A 16,967-nucleotide genomic window follows, 5' to 3' on the forward strand; every position below is an offset into this window, starting at 1 on the left:
TATCATATTTTGTTTTAGTAATGATTGTTAATTTGCTTTGTTTGTGTACCTTTTACCTTTCTACTGAACCCTTTTTACTAACTGAAAAGTGTGGCAGGTCAATGTTTTTAGTCCCCTGTGACTCAATTCTTTGTAGAACCACCTTTTAAAATTTTGCAAATATTTTGAGTTGTATCTCTACAACCATAGTCAATTACAGATGCTCTTTTCTCCATTCTTTTTTTTTTTTTTGCAAAATAGCTTCCATTCAATCAAACTGGATGGAAAGAATCTATGAAAGCCAAGTCTCTGCATCAATTTTCAATCTGATTTAGGTCTGGACTTTCGCTGGACATTTAAAAATATAAATATGCTTTCACTTAAACCATTCTGTTGCAGGCCTGTGTGAATGTTTAGGGTCTCTTTCCTGTTGGAGTGTGATCCTCTAACCCAGTTTCAAGTTTTTTCATCCAGTATCATCTGTATTCAGCGCAAGCTATCCTCATCAACTCAGGCTTCTCTGTCCCTACTAAAGAAAGCTTTTCCCACACCATGATGCTTCCACCAGCATGTTTCTCCTTGAGGATGGTGTGCTCAGGGGCATGTGTACTCTTAGTGACTACTCATAGCATTTAACATGTAGAGCAAAAAGTTCAACTGTGCTTTATATTTGTTGTGTTCCCCACTTTGTGGCAAACTTTGAATATATGTTTTTATTAATATTTTTCAACAATGGCTCTTCCATAAAGACCAGATTTGTTGAGCACGAAACAATTGATGTCGCACTGACATCACCTGAGCTGTGGATCTTTGAAGCACGTCCAGAGCTGCCATTGGGTACTTGGCTGCTTCTCAGTTAATGCTTTCCTTGCCCAGCCTGACAGTTTTAGGTGGACAGTCATGTTCTGGTAGGTTTGCGGTTGGGCTGTACACTTTACATTTTTGAAAGATGGGCTGAACAGTTTCCTAGCAGATGTTCAAAGCTTAGGATATTGTTTTAAAATGTAAAACTGCAGCACATTAATCCTCAGCGTGATCCTTGCTCTGTCCGGCCTTCATTATGCTGTTTGTTAACTACTGTTCACTAAACCTCTGAGACGTTCACATTCGGGTGGACTCTATGTATCAATTTGATAACTGCTGAAGGCAAATGGTTGCACAATTTTTTTATGGGCAGCAAAGTAAAGAGGCTGAATACAACTGTACACTACACCTTTTTGTATTTTTATCTGTATAAAGTTTTGAAAATCTGCATCGTTTTCCTTCCACTTTACAATTATGTGCTATCTAATAGATGATATCAGATGTTGGTGGTTGTAACATGATCAAATGTGGGTATAAAGAGGTATTAGTATTAGAAAGTGAATATAGAAGAGGGGAGAAACAGATGCACATTATTAGCTGTTCTGCCCCCAACAGAAACTACAAATACTGAAACAACTAAACAGTTACTGATGCTGGGTACAAGGCTTTTCTACAAAGATTTGCAGAAAACAAATACATTTTCCAAGTGTTTTATTTTACCACAGAATACATCATAATTCGTAAACAACAATGTCAAGAGTTAAAATTAATAGCAGGGAACGCTTATTGAATACAGGAGGGAAATAGTTTATAACCTTGACAACAATTATCAAAGCAAAAGCACCACCCATGGTCACAGTTATTAAGGCAACTTGATGCTTAGAGAAACTTAGATAAATTCTTACTGAGTAACACAAAGTAATTTTATACTCACCTTCGACAGTCTTTTTCATTCACAATGCAGGATTATTTGTGTATGCACTTGCTCCTCCTAAATATAATATTAGGATATTATATTAGCATTATTAATACTAATAATATATTATATTTTGATCTGTTCTTTCCAAACACTTTCACATAGAAACATAGCAGTGTAGGTATTCAGGTATTCACCTCACACAGGAATGTAGTACATCAAATTCACACCAAAGCATTTGTAATATGCATGGCCATTCAGAAATGCACACTGTTGCACTCTCCTCTGAGCTCTGCAATGCCTCTGTTCACATTTTTTCTGTCTTTGGATTCACATCTAAGCACTTCCCCCATCTCGACCATCCATCCATCCTTCTTTCTTTGATACGTAGCTGCCTTTGGTGGTTTTAAAATATTTATCTGGCAACAATGTTGTGGAACGTCTGCCTTTGCATGTATGTGAGTGAGCAAAAAATTCAGACAACATATTGGTTTCTGGAAAAGACCCGTTCTAGTGATTGCAACATAAACTAGAAGTGAAATGTTTAGAATTTCGTAGCCAATTTGTGATCCATTGATTTTGTGAAGATTTGACCTCCTGTTGCAGAATTTTTTTTTTCTGTTCTATGTTTAACAACTATAACATAACACACTAGATGCTTGTCCTCATTGGCCCTGTATGAAACCAGATATTTACATACAGAGTATAAAAAGAGAAGATTTTGTTTACCACTGTCTTTAAATTAATAAATTTACATACCTTTCCATTTGGCAGAAGTACATTTTAAATTGAATGGCTTGGATCAAGTGTTTTGGATTTCCTTACACAAGCTTCTCATAATAATTTGTTGAAATTTGGCCCACTCCTCCTGACAGAAAGTTAGGGTTGTAGGCTGCCTTCCTTGCAAACACCTCTTAAGTTCTGCCCACAAGTCTTCTATTGGACTATGATCAGGGCTTTCAGATGGTGCTGTCCAAAAGCCACTTTGTCAATAATTTGGCTATATGTCCTTTGGAAGACCCATTTGTGCCGAAGCCTTAACTTCTTGACTGATGTCTTGAGATGTTGCTTCAAGATTTCCACATAATGTTCTTTCCTCACGATGCCATCTATCTAAGTGCACCAGTCCCTCCTGCAGCAAAACACGTTCACAACATAAAACGGCCAAACTTGTTTTACATTTAGATGGTATTGTCAGGCTTTTAATCTTCTCCCTTTTCCCTTCAAATGTAGCAAATGTAGCTCTGTCCTGCCTCCAAAAACTCTGGTCAAACTGTAATAATTTTTCTGTCTTGCCAATGGCATCAAAACAGGATTTGTTTAAGTGTGGATAATGTCACTCTGGAACCAGCATCAGCCAGCATCTTCACAAGGTCTTTTGGTTTTGTTCTGGGGTTGGTACAGATATTTTGAACAAAAACCTTCCCAAACAGTATGATGGATGGACATTTCCACAAGACTCACACATAATCATTTGAACAGAATAACATGGCTCCTTCATCTGGAAACTTCTAAATTTAAAAAACGGCAAAAAGAAAATGTATAATAAAATTCATTCTCTCATAATTCTGGCATTTAGCAAATAAAGATATTTTTAATAATCCTAACTGATGGAAAACTGGCATCCTTTGGTCAAATTAAATGTAAGTCAGTGACAAAAAAGGGTTATGTGTATATTTGTGCAGTAAATGTAAATATCTGATTTTAACTGTAAATGGGCCAGATACATTTACACTTGCGAAAGATCAGTTAATTAATTGCATTAAATTCAAAGGAGATAATGTTGCTTATCACTTTTATTCCTTCGGTAATTCCCAGGAGTATACAATCTTATAAACGTCCTGAAAGGTTTTACTGAAATCGAGGGAAAAGGATAAGATAAAGGAACAACAAGTAAAGCATACAGTTAAGTGTTCAAATAGAATAAAAAGTTGGCTTTGTGGGAATAAAAAGAGAAAATAGAAAGGAACCCGTCAAACACTGAAAGAGTGTATAACAATGAGAGAAGGAGGAAGACAGGTAGAGTGGCAGCTAAACACACGGGGAGAGGAAGTAGGAGGGAGTTATGGAGAGAAACAGTATGTTGGACCACATGTCTCCCTCCTCGCTTCCTGTGATGGAGCTGCCCTGCTGAAACAACCAACAACAGAAGGGGGACGTCAAAAAGAGCTGAGGATCCAAACATTGAGTGCAGATCAAGCAGAGAGAGTCTGAGGAGAAGAGAGGGGTGAAACATGGGGAAACTGGAGCACACGCAAATTAGTGACACACAGGGACATTTAGGAAGCATGTGAGAAGTAGGAAGACAGAAGTGTGCAGATGTAACCTTCCAGGACCTGAGCGTGACCCCCCCACCGCACCCATTACTCCTCCTCCTCCTCCTTGCTTCATCTGTGCCCTGTCTCCTTCTCCATGTTCTGACCCTATCCCCTCCTCCTTCACCCTCCTCTCTCTTTTCTCTCACATACCATCGCTCGCGCACTGTTTCCCACAATCAGACTGGGAGAGCACAGCGCCTGGATCGTGTCTCTGCCTCTCTGTTTCCCTTCTCCATCCTCTGCCAAACCTCTGCAAGCACTCTCTCTCTCTCTGATTTCCTCTCTGCAGCTAAAATCCCTCAGCTTGGCATCAGAGGCAAGACGCAAGAGAAGAGAAGAGAAAAAACAATGATGGACTAAATAGAGGATCCAGGGAAGAACTGAGGAGTCCTTGTTCTTGTCAGGGTTTTGATGATTGACCTGCTTTACTGCTTGTCTTCTGCAAGGAAAGACTGAAAATGGAAAGCTCAATCTGAGCACAGAAGGAGGTAGAAAAGGGTTCTTATGCATAAAAGAACAAAGTGATGAAGACGAATCTTTCTGTAAGTGAAGAAATGAAGACTTAATCCATACTGGGGAAAATTGTGAAGAACTTCAAAAGTAACAGGACCAGTGGACTGAATCTTAGCTAAAAAAGGGAAGAGACTCCAAATCAAAAGATTTTAAAAGGTCTGTCTGAGGGAATTAAGGCTTTCCTGCCAGTTTTCCTCTTTTCCCTTCACCAGTTTCTCAACAACTTCCCTTGAAGCTAAGCCATGCAGGTGTCCATCGCCTGTACGGACCACAACCTGAAGAGGGGGAATGGGGATCACAGCAAGCAGAACGCCACCAGCCCCAATGTGGTGAACCAGGCCAGGGCCAAGTTCCGCACCGTGGCTATCATCGCCCGCAGCTTCGGCTCCTTCACTCCCCGACACATCTCCCTGAAGGAGTCGACCGGCAAACACACGGGCATGAAGTACAGGTGTGTGTGAGTCAGAGATACGAGTGTGTGCTGGATTCAGTGGCTTGAAAACATTTCTTCTTTGTTTCTATATCAAGTTCTTCACAGCTGAATAACCTGTTTATACTTTAATATTTGACATGAAGAGTTAAAGAAAGTTTAAAGAACAGAAGGAACATTTAACATGAAATTTTTGTGTTATTTTATTTACAAGCTCTCAGGTGAATTTGAAAATATAACACAACAAATATAGATCCAGTTTTGGTTTAAACATCTAGAATCAGTTTGATGTTTCTCATGAATAAGCCTTTTTGGGTAAAAATCAATACCTAAATAATAATTTTATCAAGATGTCAAACAATTTAGCCTTCTTTGTCAATCTTTTTAAAAATTGCTAGGGTGTCACCTCCTTCTGTCTTAAAACTAAAATGTATCCTCCGTGGATCACTTTGTGCCGTTGCTTTCTTCTTCATTCCTTTCATAATTTCTTCCAGTGCCTTTTTTAAGTTCTACACATTTTAAACTCGATCCACAGTCTTTGCACTCACATTTGTGATTATTAGGAGGTTTCAGATGTTCTTGCCAAACCTGGTCTTTGTTCAAAGCTTTGCTTTCTGACTTAGCTCACATATTCTTCACACATGGCTTTTGTCCTGCACAAATGCTAAACTTCCCTTCCTGCCCTCACATGCACTAAAACAAACTATGTTTTGAGAATGGAAGAGCGCTTTTTCTCTTCTGCTTCTCTCCCACACCTAAACACTTGTCTACCGGTGTGGTTGAAGAGACAACTCTGCAGTGTGGGCAGAGCGTCTGAGTTGGATTTGACCTCTGCGATGCTGCGGCTCAGCTGAGTTCTGCTATTCTATCTCTTGGCCTGAACCCTTGAAATGTTGTTCTGTTATAAACGTTTTACAAGGTGTGCACAAAGCTATGAAATCAGACTTGAGTGTGAAAGCAGCCTCTATCAGACCACTATTAGTAGGTGTGCTTTCTGAAGTAAAATACACATTATTTTTTTAAATAATTGTTGATATTAATCAAAAATCTAGAAATAATGAAATGTGAGCATTGTAAGATGCAACAAATGAGTTAGTGAGTAAATTTCTTTCCCTCATAGTTCAACCTGAAAGCTGGCCAAATTAATATGTGGTATTATCTATCATGTTTTTTTCAAATATTCTTTTAGCAACAACATGTTACTTAGGAAGTGAGAAGACTTCAAACAACTAATAACCATGTTCTTTGCTTTTGCTTCCAAAAAAACAAAATAAAGACAAATATGTATATTTTTATTGTGCTTTTCCAAGTATCCTATGATGAACTGTATCTTGCCTGCCTATCCTGGGCCGGGTGTGTCACTGTTAAAGACTAGACTTATATTACACATTGTCTGGACTCTGTTGCAGTCCAGACAGTGTGTAATGTGAGTGAGCTGTGAGGTGTAATGAGAGCAGGCAGGAGACTGAACTTTGACCCGCCTGCTGCTCGGTGCTTGTCACTTTATATTGGGAATAATATATCAAAATCATGAGAACAGCATAAATGCATGATGAGTTCAGCTTCTCCTTATCTTTCTTAGTCTTAAGGATTGATTTTTAAACTTTCCAGGATTAGATTTTTACTACAGAAGAAGGAAGAAGAAGGAAATTTCAGTATTTTTCTCAACTTTAGAATTGACTTTAAAACTAAAGATTATAAGAAAAATTAATAACTAATTAAAAGTACTATTATTTCACCAATATCTAATCACTAATGATTAACTAACCAAAAGAAAGTCAGAAACAGATGAATATTTGGACAAACAAAAAGACAAAAATGCTAATTAATCTATAAGCTACTAACTAAGGTGGGAAATCTTAGAACTAGGAAACAAATGTTAAAATTATCTAAACTGATAAACCTAACATTTATCACATTTGTCAGTGTCTCCAAAGTGCCAAGGAAAGTTGGATGGCCTTGTTCATTACAGCAATCTTAAATTCATTATAGGATTAATCATTGCGTAAAAATCTGTTCAAAATATCTCTATTAAAAAAACTGAACACTTGGACAAAGTCCTTTTGTGTAGAGATACAGTATTTCGCAAAGATTTTAGAGAAACCAGAAGTTTTCATTCCATTTAAATATTTTTTTTTAGCAAAACACTGTTCAAAAGGCTGAAGGTAAAAAGCACACTAAAACTATATAAAAACAGTTTAAATGGCAAATGTGTCCCAAACCCAGTCTATGCTGACTTGATGATAAAAAAAGGGTTATAAGAGAACGCAATTACAAAAGTAGTCTAAATGGAGCACCGTCCCATCAATTTCAGAGCTGTTTTGTTTTCTGACAGTCAAAGCCTAGAATGTGTGAATGAGGAGAGCTGTTTTCAGAATTCAGCTGTTATAAAATACAGTTTATGTGAGCAAAGACGACAGGAAAAAGTAAAACAGATGCTAGACAATAGGATAATCCATTGGTATGCTTACATTTAAATTTATCTCAGACAAAATATGAGTAATGAACGAGATGAACTTCATGTTGGAGTTGTGAACTTCGATCAGAATGTTTAGGGGGTGAACTATGAACATGTTTTAATTCATTTTAACGTGTCTAAATTGAATTTAGAGCTAGTACTTGTTAAGAATGAACTGATACAACACGGACTATCAGATATTGTAGCCAACTACAAGAAAGCTCAGTTGTCCTCTCAAACTCTCATAAAAAGCTTAATAGACAGACGATGCTGAAAACTGCTGGTGATAATGGGTGATGCTAGGCTAAGGGCTTTGCTCTGGGTTGTGTGTGTAACGAAAAGCAAGAAAACCCAGACAGAAGAAAGAGAGATGGGACAGAAAGGGACGATACCACAGAGTGCACTAATCTTTCTGTGCTGAGTTCTCCTCTGCTGACAGCAACGCTCTGAGAAAAACTCTTTGTGACAAGTCCTTACCTTCCTGTCCTCCATCATTCTCTTCTCTCTTTTCCCGTGTCAGTCTTTGTATTAGTTTCAGAAAGGGAACCCAGATTTGCATTGTGTCTGCCTATTTTAAAAATACATGGACATTATATAAAAAGGCAGAGGTTTCAACATCAGTGTATCGGAAATATGTCAGGATGGAGAACACCTGCACTGCTTCTGTTTGTCTCTTTGAACAGCTGCCTCCTTCTAGCCAACGAATACGGGGAGACATCTGTGATGATAAAGTGCTCATAAAGCTCTGCAATGGTTTCATGTTTTCATTTGTTGACTGATGTTCCATTTGTTGTTTGATTAGACTAGAGGTTCTGCTCTAACACACCGCAGCAGAGTAGTGCAATCAAATTGCTCCTGTTTGATTGTACACAATAAAGTGTATTAACATTTTTTTAGTTTTAAAAAAAATTATTTAAGTAAATACTTTTAAGGGTGAAAACCATCTCTTAATTTCATCTTTAATTTGCAATGCAATAACACTGTCTGAGATTATAGATGTCAATTGCTTGCTGTTGTACTTATTGTTAAAATCATGAATTGCTTAGATAGTCGAATTAGAACAAAACCAGAGGATGAAACAGACTCAGCACACAGGATAAGACGGTAAATGAGGTTTATTTCTACTGTAGACTTTGTTTAAGGAATCTTGAGTTGGAGTTGTCCAGAAGCCAGAGGAGGAGGAGGTAAACCCAGGAATCCAAGGAGAGAGAGAGAGAGTACTGGTGATGAGAATATTTACAGTGCAGTCCTTAGGAGAGAGTATTACCAGATGTTGGCAGGCAGGTAGGCAGATAGGCAGGTCAACAGGCAGACAGGCAGGCAGACAGATAGGCAGACAGACAGGAGTCCACATAACTGAGGTTATGTTCCAGCAAAGGTCTGTATCAGCAGCTACCTTAAGAAGCCCATGAGCTCATTAGGAGAATGTGTTGCAGCTGCAGACAATGAGCTGCCAGAACCAACCAGAAGGGGAGGAGCAGAGTTCCTAGGGTTAATGCTGTTTTAGTGAGACAGTAGCGTTTGTAAAAGGACGTGATGAGAGCAGGGTCCAGGATGTGAGAACGGGGAACCCAGGTTCTCTCTTCAGGTCCATATCCGGTCCACAAGATATTGAAAACCACGCCCCCTACGCCGAACATCCAGGATACGATAGACTGTATATGCAGGGTGGTCATCAATGAGTCGAGCAAGAGGAGGAGGCGGCTTGGTGGGAGGACTCAGGGGGTTTTCCGAGACTGGCTTGATCTGGGAAACATGGAAAGTAGGGTGAATGTGCATGGAAGATGGTAGTTTGAGTCTCACTGCAGATGGGTTGATGATCCTCTCGATGAGAAAAGGGCCAATGAAACGGGGGGCCAACTTTCTAGAAGTATCTTTTAATTTAATATTCCTGGTGGAAAGCCAGACTCTGATTGATGCGGTAGACAGGTGCAGCAGAACGGTGACAGTTAGCGAACCTCTTATTTTGTTCCAGGGTGCGTAGGAGGGTCCTCCTGGTCTGTTGCCAGATCCTACGACACCTGGAAACATAATGCTGAACAGAGGGGACCAGGATGTCAGATTCAACAATGGGAAACAGCGGGGGTAGATAGCCCAGTGAAGCCTCAAAGGGGGACAAACCAGTAGCAGAGGAAGTATGTGCGTTGTGAGCATATTCGATCCATGTGAGATGTTTGCACCAAGAAGAGGGGTTGTCATTTATTACGCACCTCAAGCCGACTTCAAGTTCCTGGTTGCATCTTTCTGTCTGTCCATTAGATTGGGGGTGGTATCCAGATGAAAGACTTACGGAGGCACCAAGAGCTTTGCAAAACTCCTTCCAAACTTGCGAGATGAACTGCGGGCCTCGGTCAGAAACAATGTCCAAAGGTATGCCATGGATGCGGAAAACGTGGAGAACCAGGAGTTGGGCAGTCTCCAATGCAGACGGAAGCTTGGATAATGGAACAAAATGGGCTGCTTTAGAAAATCTGTCAACAACAGTAAGGATGACTGTGTTACCGTCAGATGGCGGGAGACCAGTGATGAAATCAACGGAAATGTGGGACCAGGGGTGGCTAGGGGTGGGCAGAGGTTGAAGAAGACCAGCAGGGGGTTGATTAGTGTTCTTGTTTCGAGCACATGTGGGACAAGCTGCAACAAAATCTTTAATGTTGAAGTTCAGAGTTGGCCACCAGAAAAACCTTTTGGTAAATGTGATCATACGAGTCACCCCAGGATGACAAGTCAATTTATTGTTGTGCACCCAATCCAGAACCTTATTGATGACAGAGTTGGGAACGAACAGCTTGCCCACTGGGCCAGTACCTGGGTCAGGTTCGGACCTTTGTGCCTCCCTGATGTCCTTTTCAATGGCCCAGGTGAGGGCGCCCACAATACAAGAATCCGGTAGGATGGAAGCTTCAGTCTTGAGTTGGTCAGAATGAGAGAACTGGCGAGAGAGAGCATCAGGCTTAATGTTCTTGGAACCGGGTCTGTAGGAGATAGAAAAATGAAAACGAGCAAAAAACAGAGACCAACGGGCTTGTCTGGGGTTAAGTCTCTTGGCATTTTGAATGTAGGAGAGGTTCTTATGATCAGTCCAAATGAGAAAAGGGACTTCAGTACCCTCTAACCAATGCCGCCATTCCTCAAGCGCCAACTTGATGGCTAACAGTTCACGGTTGCCCACATCATAATTTTGCTCTGCTGGAGACAAGCGACGAGAAAAATAGGCACATGGATGTACTTTATCGTCCAGAGGAGACCGTTGAGAAAGAATAGCCCCTACTCCAATGTCAGAAGCATCAACCTCTACAATAAATTGTGCACATGGATCAGGATGGGTCAATATGGGTGCTGAAGAAAATAGAGTCTTTAACTCACCAAATGCCCTTTCTGCCTCAGGAGTCCAATGGAACGTTTTCAGAGAGGAGGTGAGTTGAGTGAGAGGTGCAGTGACCTGACTGTAGTTCCTTATAAACCTATAAAAATTTGCAAATCCCAAGAACCTTTGAAGTTGCCTGCGATCAGTTGGAGTAGGCCACTCTGCCACTGCCTTGGTTTTCTCGGGATCAGTTCTGTACCTGCCTGCCTCAAAAATAAAACCCAGAAAAGACACAGATGTGACACTGAATTCGCACTTTTCGGCTTTAACAAAGAGTTGATTCTCAAAAAGCCTTTGGAGAACTGTTCTGACATGCTGGCGATGTTGTTCTATGTCCTGGGAAATAATCAAAATGTCATCCAGATAAACGAAAACAAAGAGGTTGAGAAAGTCACGAAGAACATCATTAATAAGAGCCTGGAAAACAGCGGGTGCATTGGTCAACCTGAAAGGCATAACCAAATACTCAAAATGTCCTAGGGGGGTTTTGAAAGCTGTTTTCCACTCATCACCCACTCGGATCCGGACCAAATGGTAAGCATTGCGCAGGTCGAGTTTAGTGAAGATCTTGGCAGAATGTAATTGTTCATGTATGGAATCAATAAGTGGTAGTGGGTATTTATTTTTAATAGTGATTTGATTTAATCCTCTATAATCAATACAAGGTCTTAATGTGCCGTCCTTCTTACCCACGAAGAAGAATCCGGCGCCAACAGGGGAGGTAGACGGACGAATGATCCCAGATGCTAAAGAATCCTCGATGTACTCTTTCATGACCCTTCTCTCGGGTCCGGAGAGTTTAAAGAGTCTGCTGGATGGTAGCGGAGCGCCTGGGAGGAGATCAATAGGGCAGTCATAGGGGCGATGCAGAGGTAAAGAAAGAGCCCCTTGTTTGCTAAACACAGGTGTGAGATTGTGGTATTCAGGTGGAACTTTGGACAGATCAACAGGCTCAGAAGGTTTGAGTTGTTTGATAGAGTGAGAGACAGCAGTCTTTAAGCAGTTCTGGAGACAGAAATTACTCCATCTCTCTACTCTGCCCTCCACCCAATTAATAACGGGATTATGTTTCTGCAACCAGGGAAACCCCAAAACTAATTGTGGAGAGATGGAAGAGACAACAAAGAACTCACCCCATTCATGATGGTTACCAGAGGTGATGATGTGAAGCTGAGGCACTTTAAATCTCACTTGAGACATGGTTTGACCAGTGATGCCAGTGACAAAGGGAATTGTTGAGAGGCTGAGAGGGTATTTGAAGTTTATCAACCAGATCCGAGGAAATGAGATTCTGTTCAGCACCAGAATCAATAAAGGCATCAACAGGAAACTTCTCTTGGCCAACAATAATAGTGACCGGAAAACACAGACGAGAGACAGGGGAAGAATGGGATATGCTCATCAAAGTCCCCTGACGAGCCCTCTCTTTTCCCTTCTTGGGGCATCTTGTGATAAAATGTCCTCCTTGTCCACAATATAGGCAAAGACCACCCTCAAAGCGGCGTTGTCGTTCCTCTGGGGAGAGTCGAGTGTGACCAATCTGCATCGGCTCCGGTTCCGCAGATCCCTCTGAAGAGGAAGTGGGTGTGTCGTGGAAAGTGGTTCGAGGCACCAGAGAGTGCTGCCACTGTGAATTGTAGTTCCTTTCTGTTTGTCTCTCTCTTAGACGGTTGTCAATGCGGATCGATAGGTTGATTAATTCATCCAGTCTTTCGGGTTCATCTCTCAAAACCAACTGGTCCTTTACTTGATCTGCAAGGGAATTAACAAAAATACCCTTGAGTGCCGCTTCATCCCAACCCACCTCCTGCGCTGCCACCCGGAAGTCGATGGCGAACTCAGCCAATGCTCTCCTTCCCTGTTTGAGGGTGAGTATCTTCTTAGCCGCTGCCTCCTGCTGGAGTGGAGACTCTCTTGAAGTGACTGAAAAAAATGGCATAACTAAGAGAAGAGACTCAACCGGGTTAGATGCCAAATAGGCGTGCGCCTAGCGCAGAGCAGATCCCTTTAGCGAGGTTACAATATAAGTAATCTTGGAGGCAGCAGTAGGGAAAAGGGAGGGGGAACGACTAAATGCTAATTCACACTGGAGAGAAAAACCACCAAAGTTATTAGGATTACCATCAAACAGTTCAGACGGACGGAAGTCAGGCTCTCGGATCCCAGAAGATAGAATTGTGGGTGGCTGAGGATTCTCTAAACGAGCTGGAGGATTGGAAGAGGCAGGTGAGAGTTTGGTTAGGATTTCACTTAAAGCATGAACCATACCACCAAGTTCTGTGAGATGAGAATCCGTAGTCCTTTGTTGTTGCAGTAGCTGTTGAAGCATGGTTTCAGTAGATTGTAGGCGTTCCTTTAAGGAAGTCTGTTCATCATCTGAATTGTTCTTCGACATGTTAGACGGCTGGAACATACTATCACGAATTGCTTAGATAGTCGAAGTAGAACAAAACCAGAGGATGAAACAGACTCAGCACACAGGATAAGATGGTAAATGAGGTTTATTTCTACTGTAGACTTTGTTTAAGGAATCTTGAGCTGGAGTTGTCCAGAAGCCAGAGGAGGAGGAGGTAAACCCAGGAATCCAAGGAGAGAGAGAGAGTACTGGGGATGAGAATATTTACAGTGCAGTCCTTAGGAGGGAGTAGTACCAGATGTTGGCAGGCAGGTAGGCAGGTAGGCAGATAGGCAGGTCGACAGGCAGACAGGCAGGCAGGCAGGCAGACGGATAGGCAGACAGACAGGAGTCCACATAACTGAGGTTATGTTCCAGCAAAGGTCTGTATCAGCAGCTACCTTAAGAAGCCCATGAGCTCATTAGGAGAATGCGTTGCAGCTGCAGACAATGAGCTGCCAGAACCAACCAGAAGGGGAGGAGCAGAGATCCTAGGGTTAATGCTGTTTTAGTGAGACATTAATTTGAGACGACCGTGGGTTTTCTTTAGATGCTCCAGGCTTCCTGACTCATTAGGACCTACTTTAGCAGCTCCAGTTAAAACCTGAAATCTCCCTAAACATCTTAAACGGTGTGCTTTGTAAGTTGAACAAACAAATGTCATTAAGTATCGATGTTGTTCTTTGCACAATTTACAGGTGGTCTAGAGTACTTTCTTTATGTAAATCTCTCCCACATATATTCTTTAGAAAGATTATTAATTTCTTATAAAAAATGTTCTTTGTGTTTTTATTTCTTTGACAAAAAACATTAATTTCTTTTTTATTTCTTTATTGTTTTTTTACGCGGCATGTTCCCCTTGAGAAATGGTTGCAACAACTAAACTATCCACACTTTGGAGGAGCTTCTGAGAGCCCCAGCACAGGTAGAAGAGTGTTTGGACAGGACAACTACTCTACAAATCTGACTATTATGAGCGGCAAGATGACAGCAGCTAAGTCTTAAGACGTTCCTTCAAAGGTTTGATCCAAGCCATGAATGGGACACAGCAAACAAGAAGTTTAAAGAAATCTTCAGGCTTTGTCAGAGGTTCACCTTCCAGCAGGACAATGACCCTAAACATATGGAGGAAAATTGCAAATAGAATGGTTCAAAGCAAAGCATATTAAGTAGTCTGAATGGCCTATGCAAAGTCTACACCTAAACCAAACTAAAAATATGTTGCAAGACTTGAAATCTTCACCATCGGTCTCCTTGAATCAGGTTGAGTTGTATTATGGTTCTTTAGATCTACTAAGCTGGTAGAAATATGTCCCAAAGACTGGTAGCTGTAATTCCAGAGAATGGTGGTTCATTCCAAATCCAAAGTATTTACTCAGTGGGACTGAATAAAAATGCATGCCACACTCTTTTGATTTTTATTTGCAGAAAATTTTGAAAATCATGCATCCCACATCTGCAGCTTCACAATTCTTAGCTACTTAAAGCTGTTCTATCTCATAACATGTGTGAAAAATGTCAAGAGGTATGAACTTTTGCAAAGTAATGTAAACTCATGTCTAAACAAATTATTGATGAAACAAAGTTTGCAATATGTTATCATCCAATTCAGTTTTGTGTTCATTTTAAATACTGCTGAGCTTTTTAAATCATATTTTCATTTAATCTGAGAGTGCTATTATTAAGAACTTTTTTGGTTATACTGAGTATAACCGTGGAATCACTTATTCTTAGTTTTCAGTTTTTATATGTTTACCTTTACATGCTTCCAGTTTGCCTGTCACTTTGCTGCTGGTATACCTGAATGTCCCTGTAAAAAATGTATATTAGGTTGTGGGAAAAAACACAAAATTAGATTTAATCAAACAACTCTCCATGAAATGTTAAGAAAGGCTTACGTAATCTTTAGACCGAATTATTGAGGGTTCTAAGTCCATCTTTAGATACTATCTCTTCAGGCTGTGTTACTTTCTAAACACATAAGCAGATGCTGTGATTTGTTTTTTGTTTTTGCAATAGCAAGCTTTTTAATGCAGTTTGCAGTGTGCATATGGCCCTTACAGCACCTGGCAGTGTTTTCTCAGGTCACTGCACAAGTTGAGAACATGATCGCTCACTCCTGTTTCAAAAGGTTTTAAAAGATCGCCACCCACCTGGATGGTGAATACACTAGCATATATGCTGATAGCACAATTTTCCCACCCCAGAATTTGTTTCAGTTGCTGCTTTTTGATTGGTTGGGGGCCCCAGAAGGAGGGGTTCAGTAGGTTTGGAGCCATACTCTTTCTGTTTGCTCTGTGAGATGTTTAAAGCTTTGGATATTGTTTTATGACCCAACCCTGTTGGACTGTTTCTTCTAGCACTGGGCCTGGAATTTGTAAGGGTTCCTTTTGGATCTTATTACTAACATTGATGTTGAAAAGCTCCCCTAGATAAGGTCACTGGGTTAAGCTGACGAAGCGGTGTGAATGGAAGAAAAACACAACCAAACCATGAAAAGGTGATTGTTCTTTATGTTCGTGTTGGATTCTAAAATTCTGTCTGAATGTTGAAAGTCAGCATAGAAGAGTCATCATGAGGGACTATTCAACCAGTCAGAACCACTCAGAAGCATAATTTTGAAAATTGTGAGAGCTGTGTTATGACAGACAATCAATGATAAATAGATTCTAACATTTTTTCTTTAAACACCTCAGTAAGACGTCAGAGGAACTCCTCTAGGTTCCAAAAATATGTCAACAATCTATCAGTTTTAACATAATTACCTCATGACTGAGCTTGTTTTTACATTGAACTATTTAAATAATTTAATCATGCCACTGAAGCTGGAACCTGGTGCCTATCTCCAGCAGTCTATGGGCAGGAGGCGGGGTACACCCTGGACTGGGGATAAAAGTTTGTTTTAACTAAATCTAATGCCCAGCAAAGCCATCCAAGATGGCTTTTTTCAGGAGAGTTGAAAGGTCAAATCCGAGGAGAGACTGTATTCTACAAATGTGATGAAATATCAAAAAGTTTAAGGGGTGTGAATACTTTTGTAAGGCACAAAACAGAGGAAAAAGAACAATTAAAACTTGAGAAAAATTCCAGAGAGGGAGTGTTTCATTTCTCATTTGATGAACTCTGATGTAAAAACAGCAGAACGTTTGCACAAGAGTTTAAGCCCTGCTGGCGCCACAGCATGTGTTGTGATATAAAACCCTGATTGCTTTGCGAAAACTGGGCAACCATTTGGATGAACTGATTCACACGTAGTTTTTTTTGGCAGATAATATCTCTGTACATCGCCTGGCAAGAGCTCTCGCAGCACAGGGGTGTGAAAGGCCAGATTAGCAACTGCTGCCACGATTTCTATAAAATGTGTTACACTTTGGAGGAGCTGTGAAATGAAAAAGATGATAATGAAAAAAAGAGGAAATCATTGCTGCTAGTTGGGCTCCAAACCACCAAACAACGAACGCTCCATAATGGCCCAAACTAACACATTAAAATATGCTTGTTACCATGGTAATCATGCGCTTGGCTTTGGAACATTTTTATAACGACCTACGCAAAGGCTTGTTTCACTGTCTTTATAGGGACTTCTCTGAGAGTCCCTAACACTAAAGCAAACGGAAACCCTAACCCAAAACTTTAAAATCTTTATTCCTTGATTCTTGATACAAGACAAGCCTTTAAGCTTAATAAACCCTTTGTCAACACATACGTACAGTAGTAAGAAACCTTAAGATTAGACAAATTGAATGTGTACTGAAAGCACAATGAAAAGTGAAATTTCAAGTGAGGC

General features: G+C 40.6%; 1 protein-coding gene across 4 annotated transcripts in view; it reads left to right on the top strand.

Annotated features, from left to right (window-relative positions):
• Positions 1 to 16,967, top strand: part of kcnab1a (potassium voltage-gated channel subfamily A regulatory beta subunit 1a) — a 156,208-nt gene that overhangs the window by 46,855 nt on the left and 92,386 nt on the right. Inside the window, exon 1 of one of the 4 annotated variants that reach the window (XM_047392608.1) lies at positions 4,134 to 4,981. The exons of the other annotated variants lie outside the window; for them this stretch is intronic. Within the exon in view, the coding sequence (XP_047248564.1) occupies positions 4,773 to 4,981 (209 nt within the window). The 5' untranslated portion in view covers positions 4,134 to 4,772. Of the gene's footprint in view, positions 1 to 4,133; positions 4,982 to 16,967 lie in introns of those variants that run through there. 4 annotated transcript variants of the gene reach the window in all.

Source organism: Girardinichthys multiradiatus, chromosome 18 (genome assembly GCF_021462225.1).
Source record: "Girardinichthys multiradiatus isolate DD_20200921_A chromosome 18, DD_fGirMul_XY1, whole genome shotgun sequence".
Taxonomy (NCBI): Eukaryota; Metazoa; Chordata; class Actinopteri; order Cyprinodontiformes; family Goodeidae; genus Girardinichthys; species Girardinichthys multiradiatus.